This window comes from Hermetia illucens, chromosome 1, assembly GCF_905115235.1.
Source record: "Hermetia illucens chromosome 1, iHerIll2.2.curated.20191125, whole genome shotgun sequence".
In the NCBI taxonomy this organism is placed as follows: Eukaryota; Metazoa; Arthropoda; class Insecta; order Diptera; family Stratiomyidae; genus Hermetia; species Hermetia illucens.
In genome coordinates, this window is record NC_051849.1 from 112,422,099 (window position 1) to 112,441,993 (window position 19,895).

General features: G+C 37.5%; 1 protein-coding gene across 1 annotated transcript in view; it reads right to left on the bottom strand.

Moving 5' to 3' along the window:
- Positions 1-1,645: 1,645 nt before the first annotated feature.
- LOC119661554 (calmodulin-binding transcription activator 1) overlaps positions 1,646-19,895 on the bottom strand; it is a 601,359-nt gene continuing 583,109 nt past the window's right edge. The window contains 3 exon segments of the mRNA XM_038070945.1: positions 1,646-14,527; positions 14,730-14,843; positions 14,931-14,958. Of these exon segments, the coding sequence (XP_037926873.1) occupies positions 14,525-14,527; positions 14,730-14,843; positions 14,931-14,958 (145 nt within the window). The 3' untranslated portion in view covers positions 1,646-14,524.

Sequence of the window (19,895 nt, forward strand, 5' to 3'; positions counted from 1 at the left end):
CCGTGATTTGACTCAGGTACTCATTCACAACTGAGTCGACTGGTATCCGACGTCAAATCACGATCCCATTGCCGCCAGTGAAATTTGAATCGCAATCTTCCGTATGACAGCCTTGTGCTCTAACCACTCAGCTATCAGGACACCGTTTCAGTACCGTATCTTTGAAATCGTTGTAAATCTGGGTCTGGCCCCGTCTCCTGAAATTTGTTCAACGCCTTTACAATAAACAGGTATTACCGAACATCCATAATTTTGGTTTAGTTTCGTTGGAAGTTCCAAAAATTTGTTTAATATTTCGGCATCTGCAGTGGTTTAGCGTTTAAAATGAAAAGTTTTGGTTTCCACATTACATATCTTTTCCTTCTATAATGTAAAATCTGAAAAAACGAATCCCAGCTCCTCAGGACAAGTTGAAAAATGATATACAGTCAAAAAAGTATTCGGGCAAGCTACCTACTTTACTTTTATTTGTAAATAAGAATACATAAATAACGGAATAACTAAATAAACTTTATTTATTTCAATAGTGAGATTATAAAGAATATTTTACATTAAAATTAATTAAATTTTAACTTCCGACTGAAATCATGGTCAAAAAAGTATTCGGACAAAGTAGTTTCGTGTAAAATAACGGTATCATTCAATTCGTATGTGACTGAACGTGGGGTAGTTTTTTCGCTCTTAGTTTCTTGTCCTGTGTGTGGTTATATTTTGCGAGTTTTTTTAGCTTTAAATTCATACATATACATAATATCTATACAGAATTTCACTTTTCAGAAAAAGCAAATCTGTAAAAAGAAGGAATGCTTTGGCTTCAATTCTTGTCCTTTCAGCGAAGTCATTCGAACGTCACTCGGATCGATAAATACGTGCTTTATTACGGCGATTGACATAAACCTGTCATGTGACTTATTACGTATTTAACACTAATTTCCGAACGACTCCAGGTATCAAAAAATCACTTTGCCTATATATTCTACACTATATCTAGATACAGTTGATGCCAAAAAAATCAAGGAGAATCTTAAAAATAGTGCCAGCAAACTTAATCTAGAGGATTTTAAATTTTATGCCGATAACTATCCTAAGCATACGGCTCTAGACAGAGTTTGGGCCCTTTTTAATTGTCCAGAGGTTATTAAAACACTACCACAAAGCCCCGACTTAAATCCGATAGAACCCATAAAGATACACCATATTTCAAATGAAAGAGTCCTTAGGAAAAAACTAAAAGAAGTGTAGGAGAATATAGATAGAAAACTATGCCAAAAATTAGTAAAATATATTCCAAATAGATTGCGAGAAGCAATTAAAAGGAAAGGAGGTCCCACAAAGTATTAAATAGGTATTTTTGAAGAATATCAGCTTTTTGCCCGAATACTTTATTGACCATAATTTCAGGCACCAAGAGATGACATGAATGTATTGTAGAACATTCTTTATAATGTGGCTATTGAAATAAAAAAAGAAGTCTATTTAATTATTCCGTTATTTAATCGTTTTTTATTTACAAATAAATACTTGCGCGAATAATTTTTTTAGTGACTGTACATGCATGTAATTATTTGGGATAAAGTTAGAAAATGAAACATACTCCTCCCAGTTTCTAGGAGATATTGATGCTTATTTCAGAAACTACACGAAATAAGTAGAACAGTTTTATTTGACTTTAAAATTTTCATCAAATGCATTTACAATGTAATAGGTTTCGTTTCAATTTAACTAAGTCTACAAAATATGAAGAATATATATATATATAACAAGAAAAATAAACTGCGTTATGTTTGACTCTGTTCACGTACAATCAGTGATGAGTTTGCCACTTAATGTGGGTAATTCAATAATTATTTAAGCCCAAGCCTTCTTACAATGTTTACTTATTTTATTAACGAATTTTTAAGATAGGAAATTAAGTGTTTGAGTCTGAGTAATACATTAGATGGTTTATTGGGCGTGATAAGTGAAAGAAATAGTTTTTATTCGAATCACAATTAGAGAAATATATGCATATATCCCATAGCAACAAATAATCGTCAACAATGTGAAAGAAATTAGTTCCAGTTCAAGAATTAAAGCTTTTCCATGTTATTTTTTATATTTTTTGTTGATTTTGCTTTTGCCACGCCTATCGCAGTGCCATTATTGACATGGATTTACATTAATCTACTTTTAAACAGCGGTTTGTCATCAAAATATATATTAGAACAGAACATTTGCTGGCAAACGGAAGTGTCAACAATTTTGTTTCATGTTCTCGGCTTGTTGTTTTGCATTTGGATACCCCAGTACTAATTGAAAAAATATAAAAACACTTGAACGGCGTGTTTTGGTGTTTTCTCTTTTCCCATTAAGTTGAGTATTTTCTAATACTCTGTGTTTTGCAATTATCTTGTTTAAAAATACTTTTTACTCGCCATTGGCTTAGGTACTTTGTATTCTGAATGGAAATATTTCTAGTTATGTTTTCAAGGACTAAAGTTTTGCATTAGAGTTAGAAGAAGTTCTGGAATTCTCATTTGCTTAATCTACTCTCTAAATAGGTTTAAAAGCTTCAAGGGAATATGTTCCGTAAATATGATTAGAATTTCAAGAGGAAGATGAAAGAGTCTATAGTAAGTCGGTTAAGAATAAAGTGTCTAGATTTATAAACAGTTTTGATATCGTCAGGAAAGTTAGGTGAAATCTTAACTTTTATTTAGTAGGTCTTACCTAATTGCTCTTTTCTTTTTAATTACATTACTTTTAGTATGTACGTATAAAGCTCATAAGAGTTTAGGATCGTGTGAAAAGTTTCATATAAAATAAAGCCGCTTAGATTTATCTATGTAAATTATGCCGAACCTGCTTTATGATTGAATCATTTCTTGAAATTACAAGAAAGCTACGTTTGATTTGGAAGGAGAAAGAGCTAATAGAAAGTCACACAATGCAAAATTGCAACTGCGGTTGTAATATTATTAACATATCCTTTAAATACGTTCAGAAGAAAAAAAAAATTTGAATTAATACTTCACTCTGCAGCCAAGTACTTTAGGGATGTGTATATCGGGCATAGCTGGAAAAGAGCTGTGAAAAGCGAGAGTCAAGCAGAATGTCTCAATGATGAAGTCGTCGGTATATGACCAACAGTAAGGCAATAATAAGTTTCGTTTTGTTTTGTAATTGGGTATTCTTTTGGATGGAAAAAAATAAAAGACCTCAAGGTCTGCCACTTGTGATGGCCCCTTTTGGACGGGCCCTTTGACGCTTTTCGCAATAACAATCATTTCTGTCCCTAAGCGAATATGTGGCCTTGAGTTATATTGCATGAGTAGGTTACCTTCTCAGAAATAAGGAAATATTGAATAAACAATGCGAACGGGACAGGTACGTAAACTGAAAACCAGTTTACAGGGAACGACTCCATTTTGTTCTTTTCACTTCTACTGATTCAAAGACTCCTTTCTTCTGTTGATTCATTACAATCTTTACGTTGATTAGAATAATTCTCAGACTTTTTTACAAATCTCTCTCTAACATCACAAAGAAATAAATGATAAAGCGGAACACAGAAGGTCAGGCACAGAAATCGAAAGAGCGTACACAAGAGCACGTAACGAAAATCACATGTAAAATTTGAAAGAAGAAAGAAGAGATTTCTCAAATCAACGTTTCTCGCTCAAGTTTTGTTCTAGTGTATGTTTATACTATTCAAGTACGGATCATATACAATGATTGTTTAAAAAATAGTTACTTACGTATTTACATTAGCTAAAGGTATTCCGTTTATTATATATAAGTTCCTGGGTTGAGTTTTCTTCTCGAAAATGTCGTAATTCTATCTTTTCCAGTTGCGGAGTGTGCACTTAAATCTACAATTTCAGTAAAGTTCAGAAAAGACGAATGCAAGTCGCTGAATGAATTGAATCCTATATGTCTACCTAATTTTTTATTTTTCTTATTAAAAACTATGGACGTATCTAGCTTAAGCTACAGAATTTATTGAACAAATCTTTGTATGGGGCTTTAAATTGCAGCTCATTTGCACCGATTTTAAGAGGTAAGAGATGGTAGGCGGTTGATGGAGGATAAGTGGAGGTACGAATGAACACGTCCGGAAACAAGTCATTTTGAATATTGTTAGACTAATTTTTGGGCCACTTCAGTTTTTAGAACAAATTTGTAAACAGGCTTACAACAGGTAAACGTGTAATTATAACTATCCTTCGCTGCCAACCTTCCTGTTACGTATGAAAAAATATGTAAAGTTAAACCAATTTACTGATTATTATCACTTCTTCAATTATACAAATTATTCATATTCACGTCTCATATAATTGTACCATGGACAACAAGAAATTTGACCACATAAGCAATAGTTTCCATCAATAATTAACGTAAGTCGTTTTATGGTCTGTCTGTCCGTCAACCTGCCTTTCGCATAGCCAATCCATCCACAGCAAAGCAATCTGTAACACCTATGAGGAGGGAATATATGCCACAATATGAAGCATAGATAAATAATTTTCACAACCACTTAAAGAACGTTATCATTGGTAGGGCCATAAACATATTTGGCCCTAATCGTAAAAAAATCGTCGTGGCTCGACGATGTGTGTAAGTTTGCAGTAGGCAGGAAGAATGTTGCATTCCGGGCAATGCTGCACTCTCAAAGAAACCAGCACGCGCGAGCTTCGTCAAGCGGAGGAACGACTTCACAGACAGATAAAAACCTAAGATAACCAATAGTCTCTGAATTCGACAAGTACAGAGAACAACCCCAAGAGACGCAAGACACGAAGTTTTGTCAATGAACCAGCAGGATGAAGCCATATACACTCCAATACCTCGGCCTGTCGGGACAAGGAAGGAAATCTGATTTCCGGTCATATGGGCATACCGGAGCGATGGCCTGAATATTTTGATGACCTCTTCAATGACCAGAATATCGACGAGTTGGGGGTTCCACCAACTATCGGCAGAAACCGATGGAATTACAATCAAACCGGTTAATATGGAGACAACTATATCAAGCGGTTCATCACCTGAAGCTCAAAGTATGTGACTAGCGAATCAATGCTTGACGACTTTCAACGAGGAATTATCTGTCCCATACATAAAAGGGAGGATATCACACAGTGCAGCAATTATAGAGGTATCATGTTGCTGAGTACAATGTGAGTTCCATATTCTCCGCTATCTTGCTAGGCTGGATAGCTCCATATGCCCAGAGCTACTATACCAACGAGGCTTTAGTCGAAGCAAATCAGCAATACATCAGATTTTTTTCTGTCCGCGAACGCAATACCAACTAAATTGATGACCCGCACATTAATGGAGACTAGATGAAATATATAATGGATGGCAATGTGAGCATCAAAAATGAAAGAAACAGCAAAAATAGCACTATATATCTGAGAACGATAAAGATAGGAGAACACAACTTTGAAACGGTTGAAACCCACAACCGATAACACCTCCGACGATGAATCCCGTTGGCAGCCAACCGAGCATATTTCAAATTACAAAACGTCTCACCATAGGGGGAAAGTTCTTGCTGTACAAGACAGCCTCCCTGCCAGGAGAATCGTCCGAAAAATGGTTGTCCCCACCAAGAGGATGTACGATTCCGTAGCCTATATAACGGAGAAATCTATGAGCAATAGCATGACAGTCTGGTTGTGAATTAAATTCGACTCAATAGGTTGCAGTGGAGCGGGGGAGGAAGGGAGGGAGGTTGATCCAGCCAGGAAAATTTATAAGGGCAATATTCATGGAAGAAAAGGAAGTCGTGGAAGACCCTGTCCCAGATGAAGCGATGGCATAGGCCAGGAACCCTAGGCAGTTTTTAGAGATATCGAATTGGTGACCTTGGTACAATACCGAGTTATCGCGAGTTCATTCCAGTCTAGACCGAATACTGGTTGTTGCGCCGCGAGTGATTATCAGACGAAAGGTCTACGTGAGTACTATATGAAACAGCCTCAGATTTGATATTGTAATGTGAGGAAGCGACAGGTAAAATTGTACCAACTTAAAATTAAACAATACTCATTTATGAAAACCACCCAACTGAAACATCTGAAATCTAGGCCTTAGACCTGCACATCTCATACTGATATCTGCTCAAATAAAATTAATCATAGTGCATTTTCCAATTTTTCTGGGAAGTCCCCATAAATAGGTAGTAGCATAGAATGTCAGCATCACATTAAAGTGAATAGTCTGACATAGTAGATTCATATGAATTATGACCTTCCATTTTTTTACACACGAAATAGTTTCGGATATTAAACACTCAAAATATATCTGAAGCGCCGAGTTTCCGATTTTCGATAATTGAATTTACATAAGGCCGCAACTGGATTTACAAATATCTAGAAATAGAAACGTCTTGCACCGAAAGCTACCCACAAAAAAATACAAAATGTTTCATACCTAAAGCATTCAGCGGTTTTCCGAGTGTCCTTGAGGTTCTTTATTATCACACCTAATGCGGTATAAGCGATAAGTTCACACGCAGCAAGACAAGCCTAAAGACAAATTCAAACATCCATGACGACCGGGATTCGAACTCATGGCAATGGGATTATGCCGTTGTTATTCTACGCTCGATGGTAAGCGAACAAAAGGCCGGCCAAAACAATGGTGACTTGATACACTGGATAGTGATTTCAAGGTCTCACAACTGCATCGAGATCAGGCTTTGATCAAATAAAATGGCGTAACGGATCACGGCGAGCCGTGCACGAGTCCAAAGAAAAAGAAGATTCTACCCTCTTAACAAACACGCGCGTAATTGAAAAAAAAACAAAACAAATTATATTGCAGGGAGCCCCGTCCAAGCGAGCTCTGGTGTTGAAATACTCACAGGTACCTTTTTAGTTTTACAAATGAAGTGGTTGAAGAATACGTAATTATATTACGCAATCCTACTTTTTCTATTTTTAGCTGGTTATTGAACCTATAAAGAAGTATGGCTTTAAAAGTTAGCGCCTGGCACCGAATGTTTGCGAATGTTTCATTCACTATATAGCTTTTTTCCATTCTACAGTATACTTTATACTTTGAATATTTAGCTTTTAGCCAGCCTGCTGTTCACTCCAATATGGAGTATAATTTCTACATAAACGCTCCAGAAATATTAAGTTGGCACTGTAATTTGCAATTTGTTGTCTAACTACTAAGCTTGTCTAAACAAATTAGGAAGCAGCCATATTTTATTATTCTACATATTTGGGCGCAGAACTGAATATTTGAGTGCGCAATTGATTTTTGGATTTGATAGATTCTAAGAATGGCTCCGTGAAATAAGTTGTCATCGTAGCGCCCGTAGCCCTCCCTTTTCACAACTAATTTAATTTGCCTACTAACTCCATATACATAGAAAGATTCTACCCACTGCATTCATAGGCGGTCACAACTCCAATCTTCCTATCAAATTTCATGTTATTTGGTATAATCGATTTTAAGGAACGTGCGTATGACCGACAAACAGGCACACAAAACGAAATGCATGGCAAGGGTAGTGCTAGTAAATATTGTGCAGTGTTGAACAAAATATATGTAGTTCGACCAAATGCAATCTAATAAGGAGACCAGTTACTTAGTCGCTCTGGTTGATAGCTATCTAACAGGAAGGAAGCATTTGGTACGTCACTGGCAATGGAACGAGAGAGTATGTTATCCCTGCGGATGTTCCACGGTTCTGTGCTCACACCACTATTGTGGAACATCATGCAACCTTTAAATAAAGCAACAAAAATAATTTGAGAAGAAAGATAAATATGAAGAACAAAGTATCACATCCATTAGATGTCGGACCGGAACAAATAGGGAAGCAACTTGCTTCCACACTATTGAAACAAATCGTACATCTAAATTGGTGAGTAAAAATTCAAAAAAAAATTAAGAAACTACAAAACTCAGCGCGAAAATGTTATAATTTTATGCTCCACTTTTAATGTTTAATTAGATGGTTCTAACTCCGATCCTCAAATCGGTTGACAGCGGAAACCCTGCTTGCTTAATTCCAAACAGATGGACCGATAAAAGTGTTAAAACCCAAAATGTACCTCTCAAAAGTATCACAGTTCTCATTCTCAGAACTTATTCAACCGAAAAATCTAAAAAATCTCAAAGATGCACTTTTATCTTATCACCATTCCGATTTCTGCTCAAGTTAAGTATTACTATATTTTAGAAATTTATAACCTCGCCTCCACCGCCCTTTAAATTTATCTTAGGTAAACGAAATTTGGCATTAGTATAAACGATAATAATGCCGCATAATTCTGAGGCTTTTAAAGAAGATCCTTCTATTAATGACAACGCTACAGTAGGTTAAAGTTTCCTATTTCCTGTAAATAAATATTCTATATATGTAACGACAATAAAGCGGACCGGTCTGAGATTACAAGAGATTCATATAGGTATATGATGGCTGGAACATAGAGCCTGGCCGGTAGGCAACTAAGAGTTCCCTTCCTCTTCTCCCTTCCTGTCTGAAAGGCTTTTTTAGCCGGGAGAGCAGGGAGGCTAGTAAATAGTATGTGCCAAATGGTTCCATGCTAGTTCTCTATTGACAAGGAGGAATTTAGCTAGTATTCCGACTGCATACCATTGCGGGAGTTCAACACTCTATACGAAAATGCATTCACCTACCTTAACCAGAAAAAAAACATTCGCTGACACTTTCATATAAATGCCTAAGCTCATTGCAATTAAAAACAAAGCTGAATATACTGAGACAGGAATTGTGAAGTCCTTACTGAAAATGGCTGAATTGACCTTGGCGAAGAAGAAAACCGTAACCGTCAAAATCACATAGCGCAGGAAGAGGATACAATTAAAGTGGAAGATGAGAGCAGAAATCTCTTTTGGAAAATTTTAGCCAGATTAAATGCAGGTTATAGGGCACTCAGATTGATTCGAGATGTTTGCTGGGTGGAGGAGATCCATGTAGGATCAATGAACAATTGTTTACAAAACCTGGAGGGCCTCTTTCTGTAAATACCAATTCTGCCGAGTTTTAATGTAGGGGAAATCACGATAAAATGAGGTTAAGCTTGCTTGCTTCAAAGAGTATTCGGAGTATTCGGAGACATTATTCCTCAGAAAACTATATTTTAAACTCAAAATGTGTCGTCTAGTCTTCCGAAACTTACTTGAGTATTCTATTCAAGTAAAAACAACATCTGTTCGAAAAGTTTGAAACTTGCCATTCAGATCAACCCTTCGAACAATTTAATAGGAAATTGAAGTCTTCTTCTCTAACAGGCTAGGATTCTGCGGGACGGAAAGACTAGTTTGAGCATTAGGTGTGATATTTGTTGTTGTTCTGTCGTTTTTAATGGCAAAACAGTTTATTTATAGAGTCATCACTGTTGTTGTAATAACTGAACAGTAACGGCTAATGAATACATATGTATCCGCCAAAAGTGTTAATTGAGCCGAATATGTTTCCATAAAAATGTCTTTGTAAAATTGATCTACCTGTCACCTGAATTTCAATTCAAATAGATAAATTTTTTGTGTCAAAGAAATATTTGCCGCCGAATGGTTTCCGTGTAGACCGTAAAACGTGTCATTCTTTCTCAATTCTACTTTAAAGCATTTCGGTGCGGATACCAAAATGTAATTTCACACTATCTTCATTTAAAATGATCCGCCTACCTAACAGTTTCTATTTGATAAGAAAAGTTAACCAAAGCGAAAAATGGTAGTAAGAAACTTGTATTTAAAATTTTCCGAAAAAGTTTTCTATATCTTGGAAAAATCACCTAGTTCAGATTTTCTCTTATATCCTACATAATAATATAAAGCTTTGTTTTAATGTAATAAATATTTATGAGTTTTTTATCCTACCCAGAATATTTAATAAAATATTTGATTTTATGAAACAACCATTGAAGTGTACCATTTTTATGTTTTTGATCATAACTACTTTTGGCTGCTTTGCAGGTGCCAGCATCACGTGGACCTACCTTTTAGGAGAACTTGTTGCATTATTTATTTCTCAAGTAATATACAAAAGGTTATCTTAAAGTTTTAGAAAGTGTATAGCCGAAACTGCTTTTCAATGCAAACAGCATTTTTTTAATTTACAGTTAGTGATATAATAGAAAGTGCACTTTATAAGAACGAATCAAAGAGTTCCAAATCCAGTCTGGAGTATTCCCGAGACTACAGTTTAAACCAATTCTTTTAGAGAAATTTCTGTGAGTTTGTAAAGAGTGAAGTACTTTTGTTTTTAAACTACAAATGATAAATTAAATCACAAGCCGAAATGTTTTACTGTCATGGAAGTAAAGGTGTGTTTGTGATATGTTTGATAAAAACATTATGCCGCCTGGCAAGTTTAAAGGGTGTAATGCAATTGGAATGCATTAAAGTTAAATGTGATACAAAACATATATGGGAAATAAAAAAAACCTTAATTTGAGTCAAGTTCACCTCGGCCAAGTGCCCACTAATCGCTTTTACACTTTATTAACGAAACATTAATACACCAAAACAATCGACAATGACATCCTTTATTAGTTATAAATGTCATTGATATAACCAATAATAAGTATGCTATCAGCTTTGATTACTAAAACGGATTATTACCCCTTCTTTGGAGTCTAAATCTGTCTTCATAAGTTGTATTCGTTGGCGTGGTAAGCTGATGAAAATAATGAGAGCTGCGCATTAAAGGCACTATGTTTCAAAGAAAAACCCTCCCAAGGAACCTTGTTGGAAGTTTATAATAATCATGGTCAGCGCAAACATCCAATTGGATCAAGGTGGAGATTTAAAGAATATTTAACCCCAGAGTGACAACTAATGAAGTAGCCAAGTAATGAAATACATTTCACGACAACAAGCATTCCCATGAAATAAGTTGAAAAACCTTTAGTGCGAAATATGAAATCGAGTGAAGAATCCTTTTGCGCGAAAGCTTAAATTGAAGCAAGCAAATAGACTGATTCATACATTATTTAATTTGTAAGAAAGAAAGATCCTTTAAAAAATACACATCGATGAAAGAGGACGTTGGCCTTCAAAGCTACACAAGGAGTGGCTTGCCTGGACAACAAAACTTTCATCAATATTGGCAGCACTTGTGAAAGGATTAGACTTTGCACGGTAGATAAACAAATATTCCCATCTAAATACAATATAAAGGATCAGAGAACATTGTGTTGAAAATATTGACAATTTTATTTACTTCAATAGCAGACAAAGACAGCGTGTGGATTGTGTGGAAATTTTGCCCGTGAAGAAAGCTTTCTTCACAACTCAAGCAATATTAGAATCCAGGTGCATTGACCGGAAAACAAAAAAACTATACAATAGAGATAAAACTTGCGCCGTAGCTCAAACATGTAAAAGCTTTTGAAAGAAGATTTTCACGTGAAAACTCAGAGAAAGATGTGCTGAAGACTGATTGTGTATCAGATAAACCAGTTGCATATATGATTATTTGGGGGCCTCTACCATTATTGGTTTGCTAACTACTGCTACTATTCCGTGGAGCTGGAAGACGCAGTGATTTGAAATGGATTATTGAATTCATCGATTGCAACAAGTCAAGGTGCTATGCGAACTATGCTGCTACAAAGAAAAAGCAATCGAACAACCATCTTCTTTCATAACGTATAATTGTTTGGCAATGATTAAAAAAATAAAATCAACAGGTTACACTTAATGATCCTACAGCAGATATATTCAGTCTGATATTTAATGTAGATATGAGAATAGTCTGAATGGACTATTTCAAGGTCCTGCCCGATGATACAACAGAAAATATCCAACTTGCTATTATACGCCAGTTTAGTATCAATCAGTCAGGTAAAAAAGTAACCTTCAGATATAAAATCAGAAGTAGAAGGATTACCAATCATAATAGTGCTTCTATTATCTCTTCGATTAGATAGCAAAAAGTTAATTTATTCATCGCTTATCAGGTTTTACTACACGAATCCCCCCATCTCACTTTATATTATCCCAACTCAGGAAACAACGATTTTTGGTTGAAAGTAAATATTCACCTAAAGAAGGCGTTTTGCTTCATAGCCGGAAAAAAGTAATTAAAATGAAAACTCGCAAACAAATTATCTGAATATATCGTCCTTACTCGAATCACACCGCATAAAAAGAGCTTGCTGATGATACGTGGAGCAGTTTCTGGGAGCAGGCGATTTCCAGAGTATTTCCAGAGTATTAGTTATTCCTTCGACACCTTCAGCAACAAAAACCAAACTTGTTAAATAAATGAAGGCTGATGAATCATTAAGGGTGCATCCCCCATAGGACGTAAATGCAGTAAAATTAAGAGGCTCTCTTCAATAAACGTATCGCTAGCAAATTCGAACCAAATTTGCCCCGGTCAGGAAGTCAGCAGGGCGACAACTTATAATTGATAGTAAATTTTCTATCTTAGTTTTTACAAAGCAAAATATTTGTATCTACTCATATCTTTTGATGATCAAAGGATTACGAACTGCACTATAGATCACAAATATATTTTGAAGCTATTGAGATAGGAAAGGTTTCTCTACAATTGGAAGTATGGATAAGGCTATTTGAAAGAAACAACTTCATTTCCCAGAATGAAACTCTTATTTGATTGATGAACAATATTGGAACGGCTTCAGAAAGGGGTTTATTAAATCCAAAATTGTAAATGTCTTTTCGCCACTCCATTGTGACTAATAAATATGGGATTTTTCAAGCACTTTGAGTAGGATAATTACTGCAATAGCTTTTGTTGGTTTGTATTCTAACCGGTTAGATGATTCGTCTTTCGTTTATCACCAACAGTTTAGCATTTAATCAATATCTAAAGCCTTGCGCATAAGCTGTATGGTACGCTGTTCACGCATGCGCGTTATAACATGAGCAAGGTTATTTGCGATTGTTGTTGGTTTTGGATACAATGACATTACTAATTCAAGGAAATATCCCGTTTTTTCAGTCATGCTAATTGAGAGAATGCTCGTCATAGGTATCAAGGGAATCAGTGAAGCTTTTGAAATAAGATACTATGAATTGAAATTGGTCCACGGAACTAGGGTTACAGAATAGTCCAAAATCTGGCTCCTCAAGAACTAGTCTTTCCATTTGTTTGTAGCAGATCTTGATTCTAAATCTTCCATGATTCGAAATACCGGATACATGTTTAATTATGGATTAGGGAATATTTACAAAAATATAATAAAACGATAAACGAAACGACTCTTTTATTAACGCTTCTCCCGAAAAGAAAACTATCCCAACTTATTAATTTATTAAAAGTAAAGTTATTACTTCTTATATTAATTTGCGACCAAAACATTAGGTTATTGTGGTTAAAAATTATAATACACAATGAATAATCCATATTAAGCACTTGGTTTCGAGGGCAGTGAAGAGGGAAATAACCGGGTCGAAATTAACAGTGTTCATAAACTTACTGAGAAACAAAAGGTAAATGTTAAAAATTTCAAAGAATAAGCGTAAAGTCAGATGTGTGTTCATGTAATGATTTTAGTAAGAAGAGGTTTCAAAGATCATATTCCGTTCAATAACATTTAAATTCCTTATATTACTATTGCTTATTTCGTAGTAAGTACCCTATGCAAAAAGCTAAAAAAATATTCATTTAAAAATAACACCTTTCGGTTTTGAATTGGATTACAACGTCTGAGTTATAGTTTTTTCTGAATTATTTTCATATTCTATATAAATTGGACACCTACACAGGGAGTGCCATTCCTTCTCGAAAGTAAAACTGGAACAAATTGCGATTTTGAACATGCTTAAGTGAAATTTAGTAAGTTCTAATTGATTTAAATCTTTTTTTTGTATTTATGTAGTATTGTAATAAAATATTCATTATTGTAACTATAAGCTTCTATTCGTATATACAGAAATGTATTTAATTTTCTCCTATTTTGTTTTATTTATCATAACATGTTTGCTTGAAACTTTGAAAAGAAGTTGATAATATACTCAAGTACAAACGCGTGGTATCTGCATGTAAGATATTTTTACGTACTATGTAGCAATGACCTCAGTAACTCAAGTATAGAACAGGTTCAACGAAATTGAAACATAAATAGTAAAGATAATATTCATTGATAACTTTAATTATTTAGCTAAGTTTGGATTTTTGTTCAATTTAGTTATCTAATTTCTATTTTAATTCTTCTCTCTTTGAATGCTTCAGCAAGATATTTTGTGACATATATATAATCTAATTTGAAGAGATATCAATACTTTTTCATATTTTCTTATATTATCGTAGCAAAAGGATATATTCATAATAAATTTTTTAAGAATTTGTAAAATTAAGTAACAAGATAACTAACCTATCTAACACTACAATATGGTATTTTAAAAACGTTTATGTTCATTGTAAACGAAAAAAGCATATTTGTAGATCCTTTCAATGCGAAAAGGGCATATATCAATGGCATTAAAGTGGTGTTTTATTTTTTAAATATATATTTTTAACTGTAAAGCTGTAATTTACTTTTTCGTAGAAAGTTAAAGCATTTAATTTCCTTCGGAATGATGTTCACTGCAAATAGAATTTAAGAATTATAACAGGTTAGATTTGGTATGAAAGCTAAAATGATCCGTAAATTAGTTGAATCGAAAACTCAATAAACCGCATCTTCAGTGACTCAACACGTTTAAACTGACATTTTGAAACCATGTAGTTTTCGAGCATAAAAGATAGACGCGTTCCGGAAAATTGAAAAAAATAAGCCAAAAATTACCTTTGTTCTTGAGTGCGGGCCGCTTCTTGTTGTTCGGGACACTGCGAGCTTTGAAGGTATTCCACCCTGCGTTGGTGCACCAGCCTCTCTTTTTCTGCTCGTTCTCTCTGTAGTCTGTAGTAAAGTAACGAGCAAATGTTAAGAATATTATCCAAATAATTTGACTTGTTGTTATGTGTAAACAATATTTAAAATGCTTACCAGTAGACCCAAATTACCATCCCAAATACTATCAGAAAGCACAAAATATGAAGAACAGTTTTCAGTTGGATTAAGGGGCAGTTTTATTAAATAATCAGCTGGATATTCTTTATGGGAATATTCTAGTGTGGTTAGTCATTTTGAATCGGTCATTTTAAACAAGTTCTTTAGCTAGTTCTTGTTTTGTGTATTTTATTAAAGTTTTTAGAATATATATTGAAAAAAATGATATAAAAAATAGTAGAAAATATAGGTGATATATTCCACAAACCATATCCCAAAAAAGTCGACAAAGCAGGAAAACGGTCGATTATCATCTAAAGAGGGGAAATCACATTGGGTGATTTGCATAATCCAGCCTTTGTCCCGTTCACAAGCGGGTCGACTCGTCGTCTTACACTTGGTCAATAGCCGGCACCAACCCACACATGATATCGAACACTTCTCTCGCGTTAATAACAAGAACGGTACTTTACAAATAGATCGGCGAACCGCGACTGATAGATGGCGGGAACATTTCGAGTAGATTTCAACTGAAGAATTTGTTTATCCTCCACTTCTACAAGCACTACCGGCATATGGAGAAATTCCACCTGTCGAAATCGAGGGGTGCTCAGAGGTGGCGGCGAGGAAGATGGGGCGGCAACCCTATCGACCAAACCAAAACCAAGTGGCCGAGGAGAACCTCCATAGTGGTGGCACCGGGAGACGCTGTAATCACTTTGGTTTGCCGGCCGTGATTCAGTAGGCGAATGCTCCAAAGGTCTAATCATGGCGATCAGACCCGAGTCTGCACGGGGACTCATCTGAAGTGGCAAATTGGTCACGAAACCTTACCAGGGGTATACTGGTACCATGGGAACCGGGAAAGCTCCTGCACTCACATACTTCGGGTGAACTCCTGTTGTATGTGAGGACAGCTCGGTTATTTGCGGTTGGCCCCCCTAGTGGGAGTTTCATGGTGGTTGTGGTTGTGCTCAAGCGAGAAGAGACCTTCGGGCCTCCACGTGGTGTTGTGTATCAACACGGGTGCCGTACTCCATAGTTCGGTAGGGATTAGGTAATTCTTGCATCCACCAGTATGAATGCTAAGCCATGCACTTGGTATAGACTGGTACCGTTGTTGCTTGTCTCAGCGGTGATTGTGGTCACAAAATCAATCCGTGTCTGAAGAGGACCGTAGGATAAGTCTCACGTCAGGTGCCTACGTAAAACACCATGGGCTTCACTGTCGAAATCGGGGAAAGCAATAGCAATAGCATCAAAGGTCTGGAAAGCAAAGACCTATGCACCTAACAGTGGGGCTCAGTGAGTTCTTCAATCGCGTTGATCAGGAAGGTAGAGCACTATCTGACTGGCAAAAAAGCACCACAGTTCCAATATTGAAACTGAAACGTAATCCCGCAGAGTGATCAAATTACCGTCCTATCCCGTTGCTGTCCCATACCATGAAGATTTTTGAATTCATTCTTGACAACCGCATTCGCGAAATCCCTGAAATAACCGTGAACTAAGCTAGATTTGTTAAGAACTGCGGAACTACTGACACAATACACGCTGCGCGGTTAGTCATCCGTTAGAAACATCGCCCCCATTGCAGTGCACTCCTGGACCTAGAGAAAGCGGTATGCTCTGTGGCAACACCTAGTATCAGGAGAACTCATTCACTGAAGTAGATTGCTCTACCCCAAAACGAAAAATAAAGTTCGAAGTGTGGCGGGTATATCCAAACCGCTTCTTGTCTCTGTTGGTGTTTTCGTCTTTGTTTTTGTTACGGACACTGCCACACGGGACATCCAATATCTAGCACCCTATATGTTGCTGTATGCAGATACTTTCCTAGCTGATCTCTAGCAACTTGTTCAAAAATGCAATGATCGTCCCCATACAGTACAGTCTCAGATTGAATCTGAATAAAACTGGAATTTTTGACGGCCGTTTCTAATGAAACAGGCACTATCACTGTCAGGGACCTCCCGTAAAGTGAGTGATTTAAATATCTAAGTAAGCCAACAGTGAACTGCGATATGAAATTGCTTCACGCATTAGCGCAACCTGGTTGAAGTGGCATTCTACAAGTGGCGTTATTTCCGATCAACGTATCAACAACCGTCTCATATCTAAAATTAGCCGCAGTCTCGTCAGCCCTGTTGCCCTCTATGGTTCTGAGTATTGGCCGATTATGGAAGATAATGAATAGCGCCTCACGGCGTGACACGTTTAGATCATATCCGAAATGAGGATATCTGCCGATCGATATGGAGTTGCACCGGTTCTGGAGAAATTGCGAGAGAGATGTCTTCGATGGTATGGTCATGTGATTCGAAGTCGATGAGAAAAGATCAAAAGACCAGCCGAGCCAACAGTGGCTTGATGTTGAAGCCTTGCGACTGCAGGCAGATAAGGCATTTGAAAAAGCAGAATGGCGCAACCGATCAAGATAAGCTGACTGAAAGACCCTCCTACATTTTTGAACTTATCCATAAGCAAGAAAACTATACAAAGGTGATGAAACTAAATGCGGTTTAAAGCCTAATCAAGACAGCAAATGAGAACCGATACCAATGAAGACCGCACAACGGACACAGAATATCGGACGCCACCTTTTTTGTTTCAAGGTTTGCCTAGTCAGTTTCCCCTCCTATGTATAGTCTTCTTGTCCACACGGGATTTATTGGTGATATAAAACTCAATCAATTTCTTTTTTTTTGTGACGGCTTTTTTATCAGTCGAACTCATCAGAAAGCACTTCAGAAAAAACCGCCTGATGCATTTTCATCATCATCATCAACGGCGCAACAACCGGTATCCAGTCTAGGCCTGCCTTAATAAGGAACTCCAGACATCCCGGTTTTACGCCGAGGTCCACCAAGTCGATATCCCTAAAAACCGTCTGGCGTCCTGACCCACGCCATCGCTCCTATCTTAGGCAGGGTCTGCCTCGTCTTCTTTTTCTACCATAGATATTGCCCTATATAGACTTTCCGGGTGGGATCATCTTCATCCATACGGATTAAGTAACCCGCCCACCGTAACCTATTGAGCCGGATTTTATCTACAACCGGACGGTCATGGTATCGCTCATAGATTTCGTCATTGTGCAGGCTACGGAATCGTCCATCCTCATGTAGGGGGCCAAAAATTGCTCGGAGGATTCTTCTCTCGAACGCGGCCAAGAGTTCGCAATTTTTCTTGCTAAGAACCCAAGTTTGCGAGGAATACATGAGGACTGGCAAGATAATAGTCTTGTACAGTAAGAGCTTTGACCCTAGGTTAGACGTTTCGAGCGGAACAGTCTTTGTAAGCTGAAATAGGCTCTGTTGGCTGACAACAACCGTGCGCGGATTTCATCATCGTAGTTGTTATCGGTTGTGATTTTCGACCCTAGATAGGAGAAATTGTCAACGGTCTCAAAGTTGTATTCTCCTATCTTTATTCTTCTTCGTGTTTGTGTTTGACCAGTGCGGTTTGATGTTGTTGGTTGATTCGTCTTCGGTGCTGACGTTGCCACCATATATTTTGTCTTCTCTTCATTGATGTGCAGCCCAAGATCTCGCGCCAATTGCCGCCTGCTCGATCTGGATGAAGGCAGTTTGTACGTCTCGGGTGGTTCTTCCCATGATGTCGATATCGTCAGCATAGGCCAGTAGTTGGGTGGACTTGAAAAGGATCGTACCTCTTGCATTCACCTCAGCATCACGGATCACTTTCTCGAGGGCCAGGTTAGAGAGGACGCATGATAGGGCATCCCCTTGTCGTAGACCGTTGTTGATGTCGAATGGTCTTGAGAGTGATCCTGCTGCTTTTATCTGGCCTCGCATATTGGCCAGGGTCAGCCTAGTCAATCTTATTAATTTCGTCGGGATACCGAATTCTCTTACGGCCGTGTACAGTTTTACCCTGGCTATGCTATCATAGGCGGCTTTAAAGTCGATGAACAGATGGTGCAACTGTTGTCCATATTCCAACAGTTTTTCCATCGGCTGCCGCAGAGAGAAAATGTGATCAGTCGCGGATTTCCCTGGAGTGAAGCCTCTTTGGTATGGGCCAATGATGTTCGGGGCGTATGGGGGGGGGGGGGGCTCCTGGCGACTTATGATGTTTTAGCCGATGAATTGCACGGACTGTTTCTACTAAACTTGGTGGTGGCAGTATTTGTCCGTCGTCTTCAGTTGGCGGGATCTCCAACTCGCCGATGTTCTGATTGTTCAGTAGCTCATCAAAGTACTCAACCCATCGCTCTAATATGCCCATTCTGTCGGAAATCAGATTTCCCTCTTTGTCTCGGCAGGATGAGCATCGAGGTGTATAAGGCTTCATCCTGCTGACTTGTTGGTAAAACTTCCGCGCCTGGTGCGGTTGCTCCCTGTACTTTTCTAGTTCATAGACTTGTTGGTTCTCCCAGGCTTCCTTTTTCCGTCTGTGAAGTCGCTTCTCCGCTCGACGGAGTTCGTGATAAGTCTCTGCGCGTGCCCGCGTTCTTTGAGAATGCAACATTACTCGGTATGCGGCATTCTTCCGTTCCGTTGCTAGCTTACATTCATCGTCAAACCAGCCGTTCCGACTCCTTTTGCGGCTGGGGCCAAGTATATTTGTGGCCGTATCCATGATAACGTTCTTCAGGTGGTTGTGAAAATCATTTGATGATGCTTCATCTCCAGGTCCTCTGTTGACTGCGGTTATTGCAGCATCCATTTCCCTCTTATAGGTGTCGCGGAGAGTTGTGTTGTGGATGGCTTCAGTGTTCACTCTCACCTGATTGTCAGAGGGGATTCTAGGTGGTATTGTTATTCGAGCTCGGAGCACCATGCCAACGAGATAGTGATCCGAGTCTATATTGGCCCCCCTATATGTTCTGACATTCATCAAGGCTGAGAGGTGGCGGCGTTCGATCAACACGTGGTCAATTTGGTTGAAAGTGGTCCCGTGATGCATTTTACTGAGGTTTTATTAATTAAACGTTGG